Here is a 20,810-nt window from a genome sequence, read left to right as displayed (position 1 = left end):
ACACAGAAGCGGAGCTTTACTTTGTTGAATTTTATTGGTTTGATGCTATTACAATAAAATTTATTTAAAGAAAACAAAATGTTTTGGTCACTTAACTCTTTTGGGAGAAAACAGGACAAATTGTCAAACTCACAGGAAGAAAAAAACTGAGCAAAAAAACTAACAAAAAACAAAAAACAAAACAAAGGCAATATCAAGAGAATCAGCTCCACGACAGCAAATTGACCTCAAAGCAGAGAACGTTTCTTGGTGTTGAAATGTAACTTCAGCAGCAGATATTCACTTCACAACATAAATACACTGTACAGAGTGATAACACACAGCTGTCTCAGCTAGACAACCAAGGGGTGTGTGTGTGTGTATGTGTGTGTGTGTGTGTGTGTGTGTGTCTGTGTGTTCAGACAGACAGTAAGTTAAGGCAGGTGGAGTGATTGTCTACTCTGCCACATCAATGGATGAGCAAAGGGATGATTTGAAATGTCCACAGTGAGAAAGTCGAGCTGCACAATATAACAAACACACTGTTTTTAACTGTGTCTCTGGTCCCAGTGACAGTGACGCTGAACGTCAGTCACAGTGTTGTCAGTGCTGAGAGTCCAAAATATTTTAGTGCTACTGTTCAGCACAGCAAGTGCCACAGAGAAACACTGACTGCTGCAAACACACAGTGCAGCGTTTTGATGAGTCGGGCTGACAGGGTCTGTGATGTTGACTTTAAAATATATACAATATGCAGGAATCTGTCAGTTTTCACCCTGACCACAACAAAACCCTCGATTAAACACAAATTCTAATTAAATGTAATTGTTTATTGGGGGCATAAGTCAGCAAAATTAAAAAAAAGGTCATTATGTCTATTAGACTGGATCACAGTACCCCTCTGTCATTTTTAATGATGCAATTGACCGATTATAAGACAAATTTGAGACTGCATCTTCTTGTGTAGCTAGGTTATCTACCCTGGCTACATCCATGAAAAACAGCAACATATGGGTGTGAATGAGATTAGCTCAGTGGTACAAAGTTGTTGTATTCAGCTTAAACAAATGGTCACATGTCTCTATTAATTCATGGCTCCTATCAAACGCCACTGCAGCCTCCATCAGGGCAAAACGAAACAAATCAACCCCCTCCAAACAGAAATGACCCTGATTTCAGCCTCCTGAAAATGACGCTTATATTCTGCCACTGTGCACCAGCAAATACATTTGAAATTATTTATGTTTTTTTTTTTTTTTTAACATGAGGGAACTGTTTTAATTAAATGTATTTGCAAAGTCACAAAATGTTCACACTGAGCAAATCTGCCAATAATGTGAACATATTTTATTTCCCCCACACCATTTTCTTGTGGCAGCTGAAACGTGATCATCGCTCTGTGGTTGTGTCAGAGCGACAGGTTGAGGTTTGGGAAAGATCGTGGTCTTTAAGCTTGTTTAACTTTTTAATATTTAACATAAATTCTGATCTGGCCTGCATTTAGAAACACATGGACTCATGTCATGTCAGCATCTTGCCCTTTGTATAAACCCACGGCTGAACTGAATGATCGAACTGTCTCATTAACAGGCCAACACACACACACTGCCAAAACTGAGACTACTCAAATGCACCGTTTCCTCCAGTTTGAGTGATGTCGGATAAAAACCACAGTGTCCAGCTGTTTAACATGAAACTGAATCAGTGAGTGTTTGTTAATGAGTGAACAGGAACTAGTGGAACCACAGAAAGGACGGGGAAGTCAGCTCAGCTCGTTGACAATAAGAAAATATTGAGCATCAACTTTTTTTAAACATTATTTACAGTCAGTTTGGAGTCAGTTTCATCATGTGCACTAGCAACTGTCTCTGCAGCTTCACTTCAGATCTTCAATCCACACACAGGTGTGTGTGTGTGTGTGTGTGTGTGTGTATGAGAAAGTGACATGAATGTGAGTTTGAACACAGCGCCTTTATTTTTTTGAGGCTCCGACATTTTAAAGAATCTTGAAACCAGATGTTGCCAGATGCATCTTTTCCCTCCCTGTGTTGTCTCTTGCTCTGAAGCAGATGTTTCCACGTTTACTGTCACATTCATCCATCTCTCCCTTACAGCAGATGTGTCTGTCTCTCTCTCTTTGTGTTGATAGGAGTTTGATGAATAACTCAATTTAATTTTTTATTTTTTTATCATGTCCGGCTTTAATAGATCAATATATTAACATCTAAATAGAATAAAAGAAAACTATCCTGAAACCCATAGAGCTTTCATATGTATTTATTCTTTTGTAAGGTCGGTGACTAAAAGAACAAGTGCAGAGATATGAGCAGTGCTAGTCTACTCTGACGAGACCACAGTGTGCTGCGTTACCCTGAAGTCTGTCTTCATCTAAAAAAAAAAATCATCATCATCATCATTTAGGAACAGCGTTGCTGATCTTGGAATCATAAAGTTGCATCTGACATATGGATCAAAAATGACTCATTCTGACATTAAAATTTGATTTCTGAAAAGATGCTACAAAATCTGTTTGAAAAAGTGCATGATAGCCATCCAGCAGGCATTTCCACGGAAACAGTTCCATCCTGTGTCACGGGTCAACATCAGCCCACCCGGCACCAGATTTCACAATAAAATTCCTATCAAAGTATCATTGGAGACTATTTTGCAGTGACATCAGAGATATTATATCCGAAGCATCTGTGGACAGATGTGTGGACGCAGAGGCTGCAGTGGAAAAGTCTTTTTTTATTTGGAAGGTTCAACCTGAGTGAAATGATCTGGAAGTATCTAAGTGGCAGCCATGCCACATGACCTTCCTTTATGAAAGGAAAGGAGAAATGCCATCCCACAATTCCTTGCTGCAACAACATTTAACAACAGGTGGTTGTAGTTTGACAGCAGATCAATATAAATGTAGAAACAACAGAGCAATGTTTTATGTTTGGGATTCGAACCAACACTGATGGAAATCCTTTTTGAGCGCCAAATCCATACACTCAGATTTCTTCTCCTTCAGATCATGAGGAGCAAGCACATCATATTCTTAATACATAAATGTAGTTGACTGTACGAAAAAATAAAATTTCTCTACTAAACAAATGGCAAAACTCTACATAACCTGCAGACATCTGAATATCATTTATTCTGGTCTCTGTTTCAGTCCTGTTTGTTTTGTGTCTGTGGTCAGGACAGGAGCATTTATCATCGATGTGTTATAAATAAAGGTGGTTTAAAAAGATTTTCATGAAAGTGCTGTGATTCTGTCCTCTTCCTAACTCCTTATGACCTCTCCTTTACATCTTTCCTTGACCTCATGACGTTTTCCATCAAGGTGGAGAGGTGGTTGGGAAAGGAGATCGTTATGACTTTTCAACCGCAGCCTTGTTTAAATGACTGTTCAGCACTGGTGCATGCTGGGAGGCTCAGTGGTAAGTGGGATTCATGTAATATTTAGTCTAAGAGGATTTATCATCTCTCTGATTTTAGATCACATTATATCAGAACTTCAAAATCTCCAGACTACCTTGAGAACAGATGGAGCTTTATAATTCCAAACTCAAAAGAACATTATCTCAAACAAAAGCCCTCACAGAGACGACCTGTGTATCTTCATCTCACTCACACTCTCCCTCACACACACACAGTCTCACCTAGACAAACAACACATGACGGCGGAGCATCCCTGCGCACGTCCTTCACACGCACGCCCGTTTGGCGTGCAGCATCTCAATGAGCAGGTTGTTGCAGGGCACCTCTCCGCTCAGGTGCATGTAGCACAGGTAGTCCTCCGCCTGCGTGCTGAGGGAGCGCAGCTCTGGCAGCCGCACCACCAGCTGGCTGAACTTGTCCTGGAACTGAGGGTAGGTGGACAGGGTGTACTCCAGCAGGGCTGTGTTCACCTGCTCCTGGACACCCTCCACGAAGGCCTGGTTCTCCAGCAGTTTCACATCTGCTCAACACACACACGCAGGGGGAAATTTAAAGTCCACACATGAGGTTGTGGATGAAGCTCTATTGCTGATGCCAGTTTCTAAATGTAACAAACATGAGGCTGAATTTCAGGGAAATGTTTATAAGATGATGCAGGAAATACCTTAAATATTTTTGTTTGGTCTGTTGATTTATCCAGCAAAACCCAAAGAGTGAACAACATATACGAAGTGAAGAGCTGGAATAAAAGATATGTGATAGGGCAAGGAAACATGAGCTTAAAGCTAATTAAGAGGAGATAAAAGGCTAAAACTATGTTAATGAGCCACATCATAGAAAAGGTGTTATTTTCTCACAGACTGGTTTTCATTCTGGTTTTACAGCTCTACAATATATTATGCTTTCCCATCAACCTGCTTTAATGCATGTTTTAAACATCCGCAAAAAATAAATGGGGTTTGGTATATTTGAAAATATGCCTCAATATCACAAAAACATGATATTGAAGATTTATAGACAGCTGTGGGACCTGCTTGTTTTGTTGCATCATAGGCATGAAAACCCACAAAAAAACAGTAAATGCAGATAATTGATAAAAATGGTGTTAATTAATAAACAAAGAAATGTTTCATTTTGTATATTACTGCTCAAAAGCTTTGGAACCAGTCAATTTTTCCTGTTTTTATTGAAATTTCATCAGTTAAAGTCCAGTGGAAAACCTTAAATGGTGCAAAGGTTAAAAAAATAATAATAAATAAATAAATAAATAAATAAATAAAGGTTTATGTCACCAAAAACTGTAAATGTGATAGACAGCAGGTTTCTCAAGGATGAGGAAACTGGTGAACTTCCATGTTTCCATGAAGCCATGAAGCCTTTTCTCCAGGTTGATCACTGACAAACTGTGTCACTACACCTTCTGATGCATCGTTAGGACAACACTGTACAACAGACTGGTTGGTCAGGGCTTCAGCCTACAGTAAAATAATGAGCCACAACATCAGGGGATCAGAACCAGCAGCACAGTCTCCAGACCTGAACCCCATGAAGCTTGTTTGGCAAAGCAAAGTGCAACACATCTGTGCGAACTTCTACAACAGTGGTGCAACCAACTTTCTGAGGAATGTTTGATTTCCACTGTAGAAAAAAACAACACATTAGGTCCTAGGGTTAGGGTGCTGCTTTTATTTCAGAAACACTGAGACACTCGCTGAACTGCGTAAATTTAAATAACAGCTGCACAAACGGAGGTGTCTGGACATTGTTGAAATATTTCCAAATTAAAAATGTTTTCATAACAGTTGACAGGCCACTATTTTTTGAATGATTCTTGTCTTGAGTGAGAAACTTGGAAACGATAGTTAACTAACTAATCTTATCTCAAGGTCCACTTACTGTAAGACGTTCTGGAGCATCCAACCACATTTCATCAGTATCATTTTAAAAAAAGGGTGGTGAGTGGACCGTGATCAGTTTCTAGCAGATGACTGTGTTTGAATGGAAACTAGTTAGTTTTTGGTCAGAACAGGATTTCAAGGCTTATACAGACGATACTTTTGCACTCAGGCTGCTCAAAACCAATATTCAGTGTAACATTTGACCATTTTCATTCAGAGAAATTGCTTCAATTTGTTCTAGTATGTTAGTATTTTATATATAAGTTAATATTAATGGTCCATTTCAGAAAGAAGGAATAAATCAGTTAGACTGTTGCATACTTCCTATTCATTTATGGTCTAAATGCCAGCTATTAGGTTTTCTATATATGCTATGTGTATCTATACTTGGGATGTGGGTGGCTGTGTGTGTGTGTGTGTGTGTGTGTGTGTGTGTGTGTGTGTGTGTGTGTGTGTGTGTGTGTGTGTATGAGACAATAGCCAAGCCCTTGGGTGGACTGGCATTCAGCATCAGCTGAGCCCATCTTGGAGAATCCATTCACACAGTAATTAAATGTTTTGAATCAATGTTCTGAATCATCTTTTCAGACTGCTTAAGGGCAATTAAATTACCCCCGACAAACCTGACTCTGAGGATGCGGGAGAGCGAGAGCGCAAGCAAAGAAGCCGTCGGCAAAGACAGCAAATATTTTCTGCCTATGACAAGTGCTCTTACCATTCAAAGGCTCTTTGTTCCCCGCTTTGCCAGCGCTAAACAGCAAACACTTCTGGGAATCTGGGCAAGCCACATCTATGCTCTCTCCATCTGCACAAGCCTCTACATGAATGTTGGCCCTACCATCGAATGATAGACCCATCCATTACGCTTCTTTTGAATGCCATTAGTGGACAATGGAGGAGGACGTCTTTGTTAATATTGGCTTTTGTCAACCAAAGAAATTTAAATAAGTGAATTTATTGGAGGAAAAAGGGCCAGTTTGGAAAACACTTGTAACCTTATAGATAAATAGGTGCAGCAGATGATCTGCAGTGGTGACATTTTTTCATTAAAATATTAGTGTTGCTATTCAGATTCAGCCAAAAGACAGCGTCACTATGTCTCTGCAGCCGCACAGAGTTGACTGATTTTTGTGTCAAAACACGCTATTATTCTGAAAATACACAATCTACAGGCTTCACATCAAAGCTCAGGCTTTTCAAAAGACATTTTGTTTTTAATAGGTCAGTTAAGGGTGAATCTTTCTTATTTTAAACACTGAGACTCTATATATGAAATGAAAAAACAGTTTTTCCTGTTTTCAGCCTGACAAACCTGGTATCACCAAATCAAAAATCACAATAAGTTTGATATAAGATTTCTTTTCTTAAAATTTCTTTTCAGTCTGATTTTTTCATAAGATGAAACACAAACAGGACATTGACTCACTGGGGTTGAACAGGAGGAGGAACTTCAAACAGGCAATCTCTCTGCGGTCGACCTGCAGCAAGCGCAACCTCGCTGCCAGCTCCTGACCCTTCTGGACCAGACCGGACAGAGTCGCCTCAGCCTGGGACAGGATGGACGACAGCTCCACCTGCAAACACAGGCCGCTGGTTATTTTCTAAGGCCCCTGTAGTCATGAGACTGTCATGATGCTGTCTTTCCTTCAGTATTTTTAATTATGTAGAAGCACAGAGTCATGTGATGGGGTCCTGTATTTCTCCCGCTCATGTATTCCAACATTAAGTAAAGCTTTTAGGGGCCCCTGGGCCCCTGGGAGCATCAGGTGCAATCCAACTCACATAATGTTGTCTTAAATGTGTTCATTAGGTCATGTTTAAACCTATATATAAATAATTAAATTTACATTACCATTTAAGCAGCTCTTGAAAAGACTAATACACTGATATGGTGTTTTTATCATGTGATAAATGATACGTCAGTCCACCTCATGAACCGTAACAGGAACATACCACTACATTTAATTTTGTGCACATATTAAAGGTCCATATTTTAACTCTGAAGTGTTGATCTCCATCAGAAAATATATTTGTGGTTTTACTAACTAAAAACCATCTCAGTGTAGTTTTACATCTCCTCTCTCAGGCTTCTCTCTGGAGCTCTAGTAACAACAGGTCAGTGAGCCAATCAGAAAAGAGGATCTGAGACTCTCTTCCGAGTGATCCAATAAAAATCAGCAGATTTCAGGTGAACACTCAGAGAAACCAAATCCTGCAAGTTTTGATTTTGTGTCCAGGTGGGTGGGGCTTTGGGCGTGGCTGAGGGTGGTGACTGCTTTGTTGTGACATCACAAAGTTCCAGAAGTCCTGACGGCTGGTTTTAAGGCTCAGTTTCTGAATACAGGCTGTGTGCATTTCTCTGTGGACTGAGGCTTTGATACTTTCACAGTATTAATATAGAACCTAGACCTGCTTTATAATCACAAACACATGGACATCTACCTTTAGACTGTGTGGACTTTGTGTTGGAATGTAGTTTTCTCACCACATCACAGGGCTGCTAACTCTAAAATGATTTACCTGGATTTTGTCATGTTAAAAAACATGACAAAATCCAGATCAGTGGCTTCAGCAAAAAAAAAAATATCAGTATTGCTATCAACTGGCTCCATTTGAAGTAAGGAAAAAAGCCCTTCTTTAACGGCGTCTTGAATGAAGTGAGGTGGAAGTGAATGAAGCATACTGTGCATTGTGTTGATGGGAAGTTGTTCGAGGGAGTTGCTACCTCCTGGCCTGTCACCAGCAGGATGCTGTCTTCCTTTCCATGTTGCACTTGTCTAAAAATGTGATCCAGGACCAGGAGCTCAGACCAGCAGTTATGGAGCAGCTTCATTTGATCTCCCACCTTCAGGAAGCACAGACAGACAGACAGACAGACAGGAGATGCAGATAAAGAAAGCAACCACAGACAAAAGCAGCTTTTTCTTAAAGTGATAGTTCAGGTTATTGACATGAGGTTGTATGAGGTTTACTTTTTTATTACATTTCCTTTGGCACTACAGTTTCTTGACCGTTGAACTTTCATATTCCTACACTTACACTGTATTATGCTGCAGATCAGCTGTTTGACGGCAACATAAAGCTGTGTAAATATTCAAAATATAGTTTACACTTAAACAGATGGGTTTTTTTTAGGTGGGCATTTTTAAAGAGGCTGTCCTCGTCCACACCCAACCCGAATCTACTGCAGCTATAATACAGGAGTACCTCACATAACCCCACCTAAATTCACCCAAACTATCCCTTTAAAGCATGTCCACAATCCAAGGTTCCCTCTGTTCATACATACATATGTTGAAGCTGAAAATCCTGATCGATATCCTTTAGATCTGTAGATTATTCCTCTGTTACCGTCTCCCACAGCCTCTGTACTCATTGTGCACACAGCAAATCAATATCCTCCTTTCTCAGGTGTATTCACCATCATTTAGTGTTGTTGTGTGATGTTGAGTATGTTATAGTTTGTAGAAGCATTTGGCTTTCCTTTCCCCTTCCATTTGAAACTGATATTCATATAAATGTGTGTTTACTATCTACTAGTCTTAGGACGCTATTTGATAAAATCAAGTATTGCAGTATTAAAGTATGTATATGTGATATTTTTCATAATAATTATAATAATATTTAAAGTTTGAATATCATATAATTATATTTTTTTTTAAACAACTGAAACATAAAATACAATATAATTATACAATATGTGATAACACTGCATTGAATTATGTGACAAACCAGAGATAAAAATTAAAAGAAGAGAAGAGAACTGAAGTGAAACTCAGTGTGTTTGATGCTTGTGTGTCAGTGTGTGTGCTGATGCATGTGTATGAGCTATTGCTGTGTCCCACGTTGTGTATTTATGATCATCATGTCTGAGACCTCCTCAACCTGTTCACCTCACCTCTCCCTAACCCCCCACCCCCTCATCTGCTCTGCTCTGGCTCTGGGGGATGGGTACATGCAATATTGTCTCTAAAGTGAAGGACACAGCAGTCAGTAATTTTGCAGGCGCAGCTGCTAATAGGCCCAAACATACATTCATCTGACACGGAGCTGACAGAATTACTGTCTATCTGAATGAAACTATATATCAGTCGAAGAGGGGAGGGTCCAATCTTGTTGGATGCCACGCACTCATCTGGACTGGAGCAGCGGTGGGGGTCTGGGTGTACAATGATAAAGAAAGGGGTTAAGGAAGCGAGAGGTCTCAGCGACCTCCTGCGCTTCCTCTCCAGGAGGAGTCGGACACTCAGCTGAAGCCAAAAACATCAGGAGAGAGGCGCTCTGTTTTATCCATCACGGGGATATCCAGTGCTCTGGTCTGTGCATGTTAGGATTTGGAGCTGGGTTAGTCTGATGCATCAGGCTGTATACCTGCTTGAACTAAAAATCTCAGACAAAATAAAAAAGTGTGCATCAAAATCCTGGTTCAGTGCGCAGTCAGCTGACCAGCTGCAGAGGAAGATCTACCAGAGTCATCCTCATCAAATATTCCTCTGGAGCTCTGTGGACAACACTGCAAATCATGAGAACTTTATTGAAGGGTTGCATATTTTTTTTCATCACCCTTCTTGTTATGTTAACAGAGTTGTAGACCAGTGTTGACATTTAAACACCAGTAAACCTATGAATTAGTTTTTATATTATATCATCATTCTCAATAAGACTGCATCACTTATTTGTAGTTGGATTTGTAGTTTGCTTTATTTTGTGAAAGTCAAGACAACAAATACGTTGAACTATTCTTATTTAAGCTTAAAGTGGCTGAACATGATATAGAAACGGACTACAGACCAGATCTAACCTATTCTCCACAGATGGTTACAGATATGAACTGAGCAGAGGAGGCTGATGGCGTTATCAGCAGTCAGGCAATCAGTGTCTGGCATTGCCAACTTTTGGCACAAATACATCGTACTGGCTTCACCCTTTAAAAATCAAAGACAAAACCAGCAGCGGCAATTTAAATCCAACAAGCTCAGTGGGATTACAAACGTTTTTATACACTCAAAATGAGCCCACAGGTCGTCTGCCAGCAGGTTATCACGACCCATAGTTAGGTTTTGTTGCTAGGCGACATCTTGTGGACATAGTAATCATGACAGGAGCAAAGGGAAAAGTACAGTGATGTAGTTTATAGAGCGACAAAGTCCACATCAGGAGGAGGTTGGGGTGGATGGATGAATATGACACAGGAGAGCGGTGTTCGACTCCCATGTGAAAGTAGCAGCTTATGTTGTTTCTATTATCCATGACCATTTGTTATTATTATTGTAACCATGACAACAAAGATCATCTAATGTTGAGGAAGTGAACATAAACCTAAATCTAACCAAGCCATGACTGTTATTACTGTAGCCATGGTGATGAAGGTAGGTACACTGCTGTTGGTACAGTCTGTGTGTTTATTATTTTTAACCTGAGGTGACAGCTCTATTAATTGAGTCAAGTATCATAAGTTCATTTTTTTATGTCAACACATTGTTGTATTGTTCAACATTTACAGAAACTGACGAATCTGGAACAACCAACTGACTGACTCCTAAACCTGGAGAATAAAAACCCTGTGGAGTGGACTTTAGTCAGTAACTTTAACTCTGTGATGTCATTAGCTAACCACTGGTAGGCTATGTGTTAGGAAAGGACAAATATGACTTATGATTTCCATAAGAAATCAATCAAAATCAAAATCAAAGGTTTATCTAGAATTTTAAAAAAAGTCACAAACCTCGACACTTTCTCAAGTTAGATGGAAAATGTTCGTAGGCAGTGATGAAGTTTGGTAAACACAGCAAACATTTCAAACTAAAGGAACCTTCCTTTATTTCTAAACCTTCAAACACAGACTGAAGATCAGACCATGGTCTCTTGTGCAGAACATTTTTCAAAACAAAAGAAAATTCATTACACCAACTAAAAGTAACAAGTACTTCATAGAAATGCAGTAGAGTCAAAAGCACAGTATTTGTGTAGTGGAGGAAAAGTCATAAATTTACACAAAAAATAATAATAAAGTACAGATACTCAAAAAATACTCAAGTAGAGTACTCAAGTAAATGTACTTCGTTACTGTCGAGCCCTGATTGTAACCATGATAACCAAGGTCCCTTGAAAAATCAAAAACAAAACCAGGAGCAGTGATTTAAATTATTAATTATATCGTCAGTTGAGACCAAATTTGTGCACAGAGTGGGGTTTGCTGCAGTGACAGTTTTTAAACCACACACAGGAAGTGTCTGCTGTGGGAATAGTGTGGAGTGAGCTTCAGAGCAGAGACAGAGCAGAGTGCCAGCAGATACTAAGAGCTGCACGGCCAGAGTGAACTGCTTTAAATACCATAATACTCAAGAATACTTTGGAAGCTTGTGGACATGCTGTAGACAGAGTGGAAACAAACTTAACCTGCATTGCACCTCGGCAACAAACCTGCTGAGCTGAGCAGCAGGAAAAAATGACTTTATACATAAAAAGAGTGAAATTATCCCTCCCTGAAGTTCATCATTCAAAGTGCTACAGGGGAAAAATGTGAATATTTAGTAAGTTTTACCTTGAGTGTATTAAAAAGTGCCAGTCTCTCTGAGACTGCTGCTTTATTTTGTAGTTCAGAGTGGATATCTGTTACATCCATTTTTGACCAAAACTCTTCAAAATCTTTTTTGGACATGTTACTTTAAAATTGACTGTCTCTGGTACACTGCCTGTAGCAGCAGCACATTTATGATGTTTATTGTGTGCAACATCTCCCATGTTCAACTGGTGAAAGGAAGGTCAGACACAAGACACGACAAAGGCCTCCACCGCTGGGGAACCGCAGCAATCAATAGCTCCCATTCTGCTCACAATTTAATAACAATGTAGACGAGCGCGGCACGGAGCTGCAGCGGAGGGATGACATTCCCCCGTTATCGTCTGCGTGGAATGTAATAATCCAGCCGGGGGAAAAAGCTCTTTCTGCAGGGAGGTTCTCTTGGCAAAACATGCACAGCTTTGTTCTCACTGTCCATGTTCGCCATCCACTGAACGTGGAAATGGTCTGACTGTCAACAGAAATACATCAGATGTGTGAAGCACAAAGCTCTGAGGCACAATGAGCCTGCACAGTTATGGTGAAAAAAAAAAGTAAAATTACTGAAAAATCATGTTTTCTTTTTTTTTCTTTTTTCATATTTTCCTATGACGATTTATGCGAATTTATGCAAATTTATATATAAATAAATAACATTTATGCGAATGAAAAGATTGTTTTATTTTGAAAGGCAAATACTGCCTGAAGCACGAAACCTACATTTTGATTTTACATATTCATTTTCACATGAACATGGTAACTGAAACAGCAAATATTAATTGTTGACATTATTAGAGTAAGTAATATTGTTGGCTGGACCCACCAGAAATTAGATTTTGTTATAGTAATTTGAAACAGCATAATGAGGAAACTTTTTAAATCTTCGTCAAGGTTCAGAATGTGAATGCAGTGTATTCTGCTCAAAGCAACCAGAGCATGATTCTTTTTTTTTTTGTGAGTGTGTGTGTGGTTTTAATATGACACTCACAGCATTCAGGTTATGGTATGATATTAAAAAAAAGTCTGTTAAAATCTTCTTCTCAGTATTGTCTTATGCCCATGACAAAACAAAGACCTCAACAACCATGAAGGTAATAAGTGTTGTATAATGTGTAGTAAAACTCTCACACAGTAACTGTACAGGGGATGAAACATTCGTTTTAAAGGCTGCACATAAACAGGGCTCAGATTGTTTTTGCTCTTCATTCTGAGTCTTTAACGCTGCAGTGACAGTGTGTGTGTGTGTGTGTGTGTGTGTGTGTGTGTGTGTGTGTGTGTGTGTGTGTGTGTGACAAAATAAAACAAAGCAGAAAATACAAATGAGTTAAACAACACGAAGACAAGTCCGCAGCATCTGCACTGGAGGATTTCTCAAGTAAAAACAGGGAGCACATCACATGCTGCTGTAGACACGAGAATTTGACTTTTGTGCACGTAAAGAATCTGTATATTTTGTGGATGGTTCATTCGTAATGTGACGTGTAGTTTTATGTATCAACTCCTCTGTGCTCCTCTCCTCTATCAGCTGTGAAGTCTCCCTCTAACTCAGGCTACAGCTTAAAGATACCTTGTTGTTGTTAGTCTGAAAAGATGCAACAATTCACATTGGCACCACAATGTGGTCTTTGTTTCTGAGACAAGGATGCCGTACAAAAAAACAACAAAAAGACTGATCGTCCTGATGTTCTCAGAAACCGAGAATTCAATCATCATTTTTTAGGCTTTGGTGTTTGGACACTGAGAGCAGATTATATAATGTGAAATCACTTGTTACAGTAACACACGATGCACTGATGTTTAACTGTTCAGCTTATTTGTTGTATCAGATCACTTTGCTAAATGAACACATCATTTTAAATTAAATGACAAAGGCTGCTGCTGCAGTCAGAGAAAACTATCGGACTGAAAGGATTTTGTTTTGATAAAAAAATAATAATAATTCTTATGAATTGGTCAAATCCAGACTGCAATGCTGTGATATTTCAGACAAAATAAACTTTGGCCACTGGTCTCTAGTATTACTGTTGGGAAGGCTATGTGGTAATATATTGGCTTACAAACATCCAACAACTGCAGCGTAATGATGTAAAACAGCAACTGAGAGATAAACTGGAAATAATAAGTTAACAAAGTCAAAAAGTCAAGCTGAAACCTAGCCTTCTAGGTTTGAACATGTGTCGGTCTTTACCTTATCATGAAAGTCTTTCTAAGAGGAAGTCCTGAAGGCAAACTTCTTCACGTACTCATAATGACTGCTTGGTGTTGTGTTGTTAATGAAGTTTAAACAAAAACAACAGTTTGGACAGTTTGCTGGGGGGGCGGTGATTGCATAGCTGTGACATCACAAAGTTAAAGAAGTCCTGACGGCTCATTTTAAGGCTCAGTGTCTGAATACAGGCTGTGTGCATTTCTCTGTGGATTTGCACTTTCACAGTCTTTCTATAGAACTTTATAATAAAGAAAAGACCTGCAAGTCTCACTTTCTACAATATGGGACCTTTAAGTTTTAATAGTAAGTCGTATGTCAGCACAGGGCAGATTGAAGATGGTGGATGTTTTGTGCTGCTTTCAGTGAGTTGCTACAAAATATGGTTCAGAAATCCATGCTGCTGTTTACGCAAAGACACATCAGCAGAGAATAGCAAAGCTTCACATGCTACAGGGATTTGTAACAAATAACCCAGCAGCAGTGGCTCAGGATGCACAGCAGGTCGTCCACTAACCAGAAGGTCCGTGGTTCGATCCCCAGCTCCTCCTCCGGCTCCTAAACCCCAAATGCCCCTGACGGCTGTCCCATCAGTGTATGGATGTGATGTGTGAATTGTAAAGCGCTTCGAGTGTTGGATAAGACTAGAAAAGCTCTGTATAAGTGCAGTCTATTTACCATTTGTTCATCAAGTTCTGTTTACTTATCTTAGCTGTATAATTTCCACCTAAACATATATCACTTATAACTTATATTACCAAAATATGAGCATTTAGTTTTCATGTAAATTGTTAACTTAGTGTCCAGCAGTAGAAGACTGCGTAGCTTCTAAGGCTACAGGTCCAGATGAGCAGTTTAGCTCAGATTCAGAAATAATCTCTGTCCATATTAAAAAAAAACTGAAAACTTATATCACATGACCATTCACAAACACTGGGCATGAGCAAGCCGGTGTAAACAGGAAGCAGATTGTCAACTGTACAGTTGGTTAATTGCAGAAAATACTATGAACGAGGAACAGCAAAGACAGTTGTAGAATTAAAATCCAGAACTGAACTGAACAACAGCTGCTGCAAAGACAACAAGGTCAGTAACACTTAAATTCATTATCCATGTTGCTTTAACCATTGATGTTTGAGGCTGATAAGAGCCAATCAGGAGGCGACTGTGCGTCATTGCTTTCAATTGTCTCCGTCTCTGCCCGTCCAGACTAAAATGCCACCCACACATTTCAAACTAAGCAGCAACGTTTATGAAAGTCTCCGTTTCAGGGGCTGAAACCTAGTTTCAGTAGTGTGGACAGAGGAGTAAACGCAGAGGAAGTGATGTGCCTTAAAACTAAACTATTAGCAGGATATGAGCAGACCCGCTCCAGCTGTACCAGAGTTAATAAATTACATTTGATCAAAATACGAAGAAGGAGTCTCAACAAAGCTCGAGTCAAACCTTCTGTTGCAAATGAAACTGTTCAACTGGTTGTGTCACTTTGACCGTGGTTTGTCAGGAAAGAATTATAATCCTCCATTTTCACCTGTTGTATTCAGCCACACTGTCAGCAGCAGCAGAACAGTGAACCACAACAACTGTATTGATTTGTCTGTGTCACTAAATCACCTGAACTGTCCAGGACTACACAGCTCACAAAGACACAGCGCTGGAGACACTGATGTATGTCCAATCATTATCCTCCGAGGTGTGTGAGTGTGTGTGTGTGTGTGAGTGTGTGTATGTGTGTGTGTGTGTGTGTGTGTGTGTGTGTGTGTGTTCAACATCAAGGAAATGCACCACACTACAAGACAGCTGTGTCTCAGGAGGTTAATTGGAAGATTGACAGTTTGATTCCCAGCTCTGCAGGTTGAAGTGTCCTTGGGCCAGAGCCCTACATGAATGTGTGAATGTGGTTTGTAATGTAAAGAGCTCTGAGTGGTCAATAAGACTAGAAAACATCCATGTAACTGCCAACCATTTCCCAGTCACGTTCCTTGTGACTGTAATTCTACATTTTATGAGCTGCAACATCGTCACATTAAACACAATGATGTCACGGCTCATTATGCAACAGTTGACATGAATAGAAATCAAATCTTTTTAAATCTTTCTATGAAACATCACTGAACGCATTGTGCTGACATGGAACAAAAAACCTTCATCAAAATGTTAATGATGCAACTTAATCATAATCATTTATCTTTTGCTTCTCTTCCTGCAGAGAAATGACTGATCTCTATCTGCCTCCTGCTTGTGCGTGTTTCAGGTCAAATCATGTGCACTCATACGTGTGTGTGTGTGTGTGTGTGTGTGTGTGTGTGTGTGTGTGTGTGTGTGTCATCATGGCAAACTGTGGTCCTGGGGACACCTACTGTAGCGCAGGAACTACCACAGAGATGGTTTGAGGACTTTGTGTGTCTGTGGACAGATTTTGTCACCCTGATAGCTTCACAACCTGCTGATAAGATAAGTTTGCTCAAAGATAACTGGAGTTCAGCAAAGAGACCTGAGCTCCCTTCAGGAGAATCAGGTGGAATTATCACCCAATCATGGCTGACCATGTTCTGTCCAGTGATTTCACTCAGGCTGGTGTTACAATGTGAGAACAGACTGCCGCTCCGTGTCCTTCACTCATTCTGCTATCAGGCTGCTAAACGCTGACAGTTACATCTAAACTTTTAATTACAGTGATTTATTTATTGAAATTATTTATTCACAATATGAACTGTAACAAAATGTGTTATTTTATCTATTTGAATGATTTCACTCACTGCTGCTCGTTGCTCCCTTGCATTGACCCATGCATGCTGATCTGTCTGATGTGTAACTAGTTTTCCTGTGAGTTCTGAAGTTGTGTGTATGGACCAGGTGAGCTGCAAAGGTTGTTTCCTTCTTGGGATTAATAAAGTTGTCTTTATCTGAATCTGAAACTCCACAGGTGTGTGTGTGTGTTGAGACCAAAATGAAGGCTGAGTTTGAAGATGGGCGTGGTCAGACCCACGAGGACTGAGTGCTCACGTAATGTTGCACTAATGCTTTTTTTTGGGGTCGGAACATCTACATGTTGACGGGTGATATGAAGTGGTCTCCAGTCGTTACCATGACACACAAACACCCACTTGCTTGATTTAGTGAATTCATCACAGTGAACGTTTATTTGACAAATATCAAATCAGACAGAATATTTAACTTTCTGGTCTCTGCAAGTCGATTTTCACCACCTGAAAAAATTGACTGTAGTGGGTCCGTTCTGCATGAGTGAACTGTGAGTGCATTGTGGGTATATGAGTCCACTTCATCAACTGTGAATGCATTTTGTTTCATCCTGAGGAAGAAAATAAGGCTGTGAGCTTAAAACAAGCTCCCTCGTCTTAAAACCAGCCTTTCTTCTCCTGCTCATTTGAGCAAAGCAGATGTTATGTAACCTTGTTCCTGTTATTTTTAGTGCTATTAACATGTTAGAGAAAATACAGAGAAGACCAGACCGTGGTAAAGATTCTCATCTCTTGTGTCATGAAGCAGTTCATTTATTGAAATGTGTGATTTTTACGACTAAAATCAGGAGCTTTGATGTAACGACCGATGAGAGAGTGAGAGAAAAGACAAACAGAGGAGGGTCTGTGTCGCCCTCATCTTTTTTGTGCATCATTTCATTCATGTGTAACGTTTCTCCCTCTGCCTTCTTTGGACTGTGTGCCTGTGTGAGCATGAGGGTGGGATAAAGGGCTCAGTACTCACCCGGAGCTCCTTGAAGAAGATGCAGCTCCGGGCCCACTCCACTATGGAGAACAGAGTCTGGTCTGCCATACGACACATTAGGCTGAAGGTGCTGGGCTTGTCCAGCCGGCCCCGGCCACCCTGCTCCTGCTGCAGATGAGCAACGATCTTATTCTGCACCACCAGTTCGTCCGGGTCACAGCGCAGCAGCTCCAGAACCAGCGGCGGCAGGCTGGGCGGCTGTGGTGAGGCTGAGGGATACATGTCTGGGTAGGGGTATCCTGTCAGAGACTCAGGGGAGCTGGTGTAGTCAGGGCACTCAGCTTTAATTACCCTGCCGGGGAAGGCTGTGTACTGGTACTGGGTGGTGAGGGGCACGTGGGACTGCATGGCCATGCCCAGGGATGGGGGTCCGTAGGGGTTGGCCTCGTAGTCTGTAGGGGTGATGGAGCTCGGGGTGGTGGGGAGCAGGCTTTTGGAGATGGTGGGCAGGGTGTGCAGGGTGCCGGTGAAGCCGTAGTCGGTCTGCAGCGGGGAGGCCGGAGGAGGAGCTGCGCTCTCCAGCTTGAACCCGTTGGATCGTATCAAAGCCTTCTTCTGCTGCTTCAAGGCCCTGTCTCTCTTGTACATGGGGCCAAACTTATTCCTCCCCCCACGCATGCGGTCGGCACGCACAGCTGTCACACCAGAGACGAGAGGCGAAAAACAGATTCACAGATGAGATACCCACTCCACTGAATTCCCCCTGAGGAGCACTGAACTGAACAACCAGAGGGTAAAATCACAACTCGCACTTCAGAAGGATCCCAAACAGAGTAAATAACGGACATGTTGGTCATTTTTGCTTCCCTTTTTAGGCCTGAGAATAATCCCCAGAGTCTTGCAGCTCCACTCCTTCTTGTAGTCTAAATAGAGCTTTTGATTTAAAACAGGGGAGTCTCCGGAGTTTTATCAGTAAGTCAAGAATGTGTCCTTTTTCTGCTACGGAAGCAGGTGCTTTCCTGCATTGCTGTCTGGGAATTAATCCCATCCCATGTTAGTAGGAAACAACGTGAGAGCCACCATCCCACAAATCAAAAGGCTTTTTTACTATGTGATAAATTTGTCAACTTATCAAAAGAATATATATACACTGAAAATAAGTGCAGCTACATCACTGCACATTATTATTATTAGAATTACAACGCCATAAAATATGCAGCCAAATGTGTTACAGTGGGAAAATTTAAATTTCTCCTCCCAGATAAATAAGAACATTACAGTAATAACACGATCATTAAATGGTGGAAGGAGGCACGGGCTGATTTAAACAGTGACGTTTACCTTCTAGCCGCATCCCGACGTTGAGGCATTTCTGGAAGCGACAGAAAGGACACCTCTTCCTCTGGGTTTTGTCTATTTTGCACTCCTGGTTTTCCGCACACGTATACCTCTTGTTGTTCTGCACCGTCCTCTTGAAGAAGCCCTGAAACAAGGGACGATGCATGAGAGGCAGCGGTGCAACCTTAGTCCCCGGCCGGGAAATGACCGTTTTCCAGTAGGCCTATCTGTGGTTCTGCGAAGGCTAAATACATCATTCAGGACCTGAGATACACTGCGGACGAAATCAAGTGCCGGTGAGACTCGACAGTGAGTTAATGGAATGTTGCATTTTTCTATTTTACCTTAATAGACAAAAATAATTTAAAACAGTCCGCGAAGTAATTTATTTAAATGCCACAATATTTTAATCCATTTAAAAATGTAAAAAAATAAAATAAAATAAATATATATATATATATATATATATATATCGACCATAATGACAACATCCGACTAAACAGCGAACATTACAACAGGATTCGGTATTTCTGTAAAGTCAGAACAGAAACAGCTCATTGGTTGAATTTTTATTTTTTCAGTTTTATCCGGGTTGAGGTTTGTACCTTGCAGCTCTCGCAGGTGAGCAGACCGTAGTGGTACCCGGACACTTTGTCTCCGCACACAGGACACAGCTCTTCCAGGTCATCATCATACGTGTACTCCATAACCTTCAGAGTCACACCTGGCACACACACACACACACACACACACACCAAGGACAACGTGGCACAGTGAGTGTTTAATAGAAACACATTTCTGTCGGCGATTTATAAAGAACATTTTCGAAAATTAAAAAAGCTTCAAATAGGATAGGATGGAATTTAATTCTGACATTACACAAATAATGTTTACATTTCTCAGTTTAATCACCGTGTAATAAATAAGCATAGCTACTAATTTAATCTGACTTTAAAATGCATACAGGCAATAAGAAAAATGTTATTTCCATAAACGTAACATTTATTTTAAAAAGTCCAATAGAGGTCATTTATTCTTTAGGCTATGTATTTTTGTATTTGATCGAAATCATAATTATATTTATCTAATATAAAGCCTGTTGTGCTTTACTTCATAATTAAGGATTCTTCATGTTTGTTTTATTAAAGCTCTTATATGCTACATGCAGCCTATATACAATATAGTCCTGTTTTAGAGATACGAATGTTCATTTAACAGTATAATGCAGGTTATGTAGAGTTTTTCTGCCTGCATTATGAACCTGCTACTTTTTCAATAAATCTATAATTTTACATGAGGAAGGTCGGAACTATTTTCAAGCTGCAACATGACAGCTCAGTGCATATGGGCTGAAGAGGCCTCACACAGATGTGTTACTGGCTGATTCTGTACGAGCTAAATAAAAGGAAGCTGCGGTCTCCGTTAATCCACAGCAGCTAATAAATGTGTGTGTGTGGGGGGGGCCGCTCACATTCAGAGTGTGGGTTTACCACGGTGGATTCTGGGAGAAACTCACACATGATGAACTGTGGTTTTAACCTCATCAACACGCGCGCGCATTTATTTTCTCCAGTGGTCCGGCGGCGCGAGGCCCACGTGCACCTGAAGGCAGCGATCCTTCACCTGTGCGCGTGGAGCTCGATTTACCACGACCTCCGTGGGTTCGATTCACGTGATGAAACAAACATGATCACACCCCACGGCGCGT

At 40.5% G+C, this 20,810-nt stretch overlaps 1 protein-coding gene across 4 annotated transcripts in view; it reads right to left on the bottom strand.

Annotated features, from left to right (window-relative positions):
* Positions 1–15: 15 nt before the first annotated feature.
* The window catches only part of nr5a1a (nuclear receptor subfamily 5, group A, member 1a), a 22,013-nt gene continuing 1,218 nt past the window's right edge, over positions 16–20,810 (bottom strand). Inside the window, exons 2-8 of one of the 4 annotated variants that reach the window (XM_071481803.1) lie at positions 19,708–19,826; positions 19,106–19,247; positions 17,804–18,459; positions 7,993–8,154; positions 6,736–6,883; positions 3,633–3,931; positions 16–2,367 (exon numbers count right to left, since the gene is read on the bottom strand). In XM_071481803.1, the coding sequence (XP_071337904.1) occupies positions 3,678–3,931; positions 6,736–6,883; positions 7,993–8,154; positions 17,804–18,459; positions 19,106–19,247; positions 19,708–19,826 (1,481 nt within the window). In that variant the 3' untranslated portion in view covers positions 16–2,367; positions 3,633–3,677. Of the gene's footprint in view, positions 3,932–6,735; positions 6,884–7,992; positions 8,155–17,803; positions 18,460–19,105; positions 19,248–19,707; positions 19,827–20,810 lie in introns of all 4 variants that reach the window. The other 3 variants (XM_071481806.1, XM_071481802.1, XM_071481804.1) reach the window with 3 other exon arrangements.

This window comes from Trachinotus anak, unplaced genomic scaffold, assembly GCF_046630095.1.
Source record: "Trachinotus anak isolate AG129_WGS33_773 ecotype Australia unplaced genomic scaffold, CSIRO_AGI_Tana_v1 ptg000008l, whole genome shotgun sequence".
Classification (NCBI taxonomy): domain Eukaryota; kingdom Metazoa; phylum Chordata; class Actinopteri; order Carangiformes; family Carangidae; genus Trachinotus; species Trachinotus anak.
The sequence above is the reverse complement of the archived record's forward strand: the minus strand, read 5'-3'. Positions and strand labels throughout refer to the sequence as shown.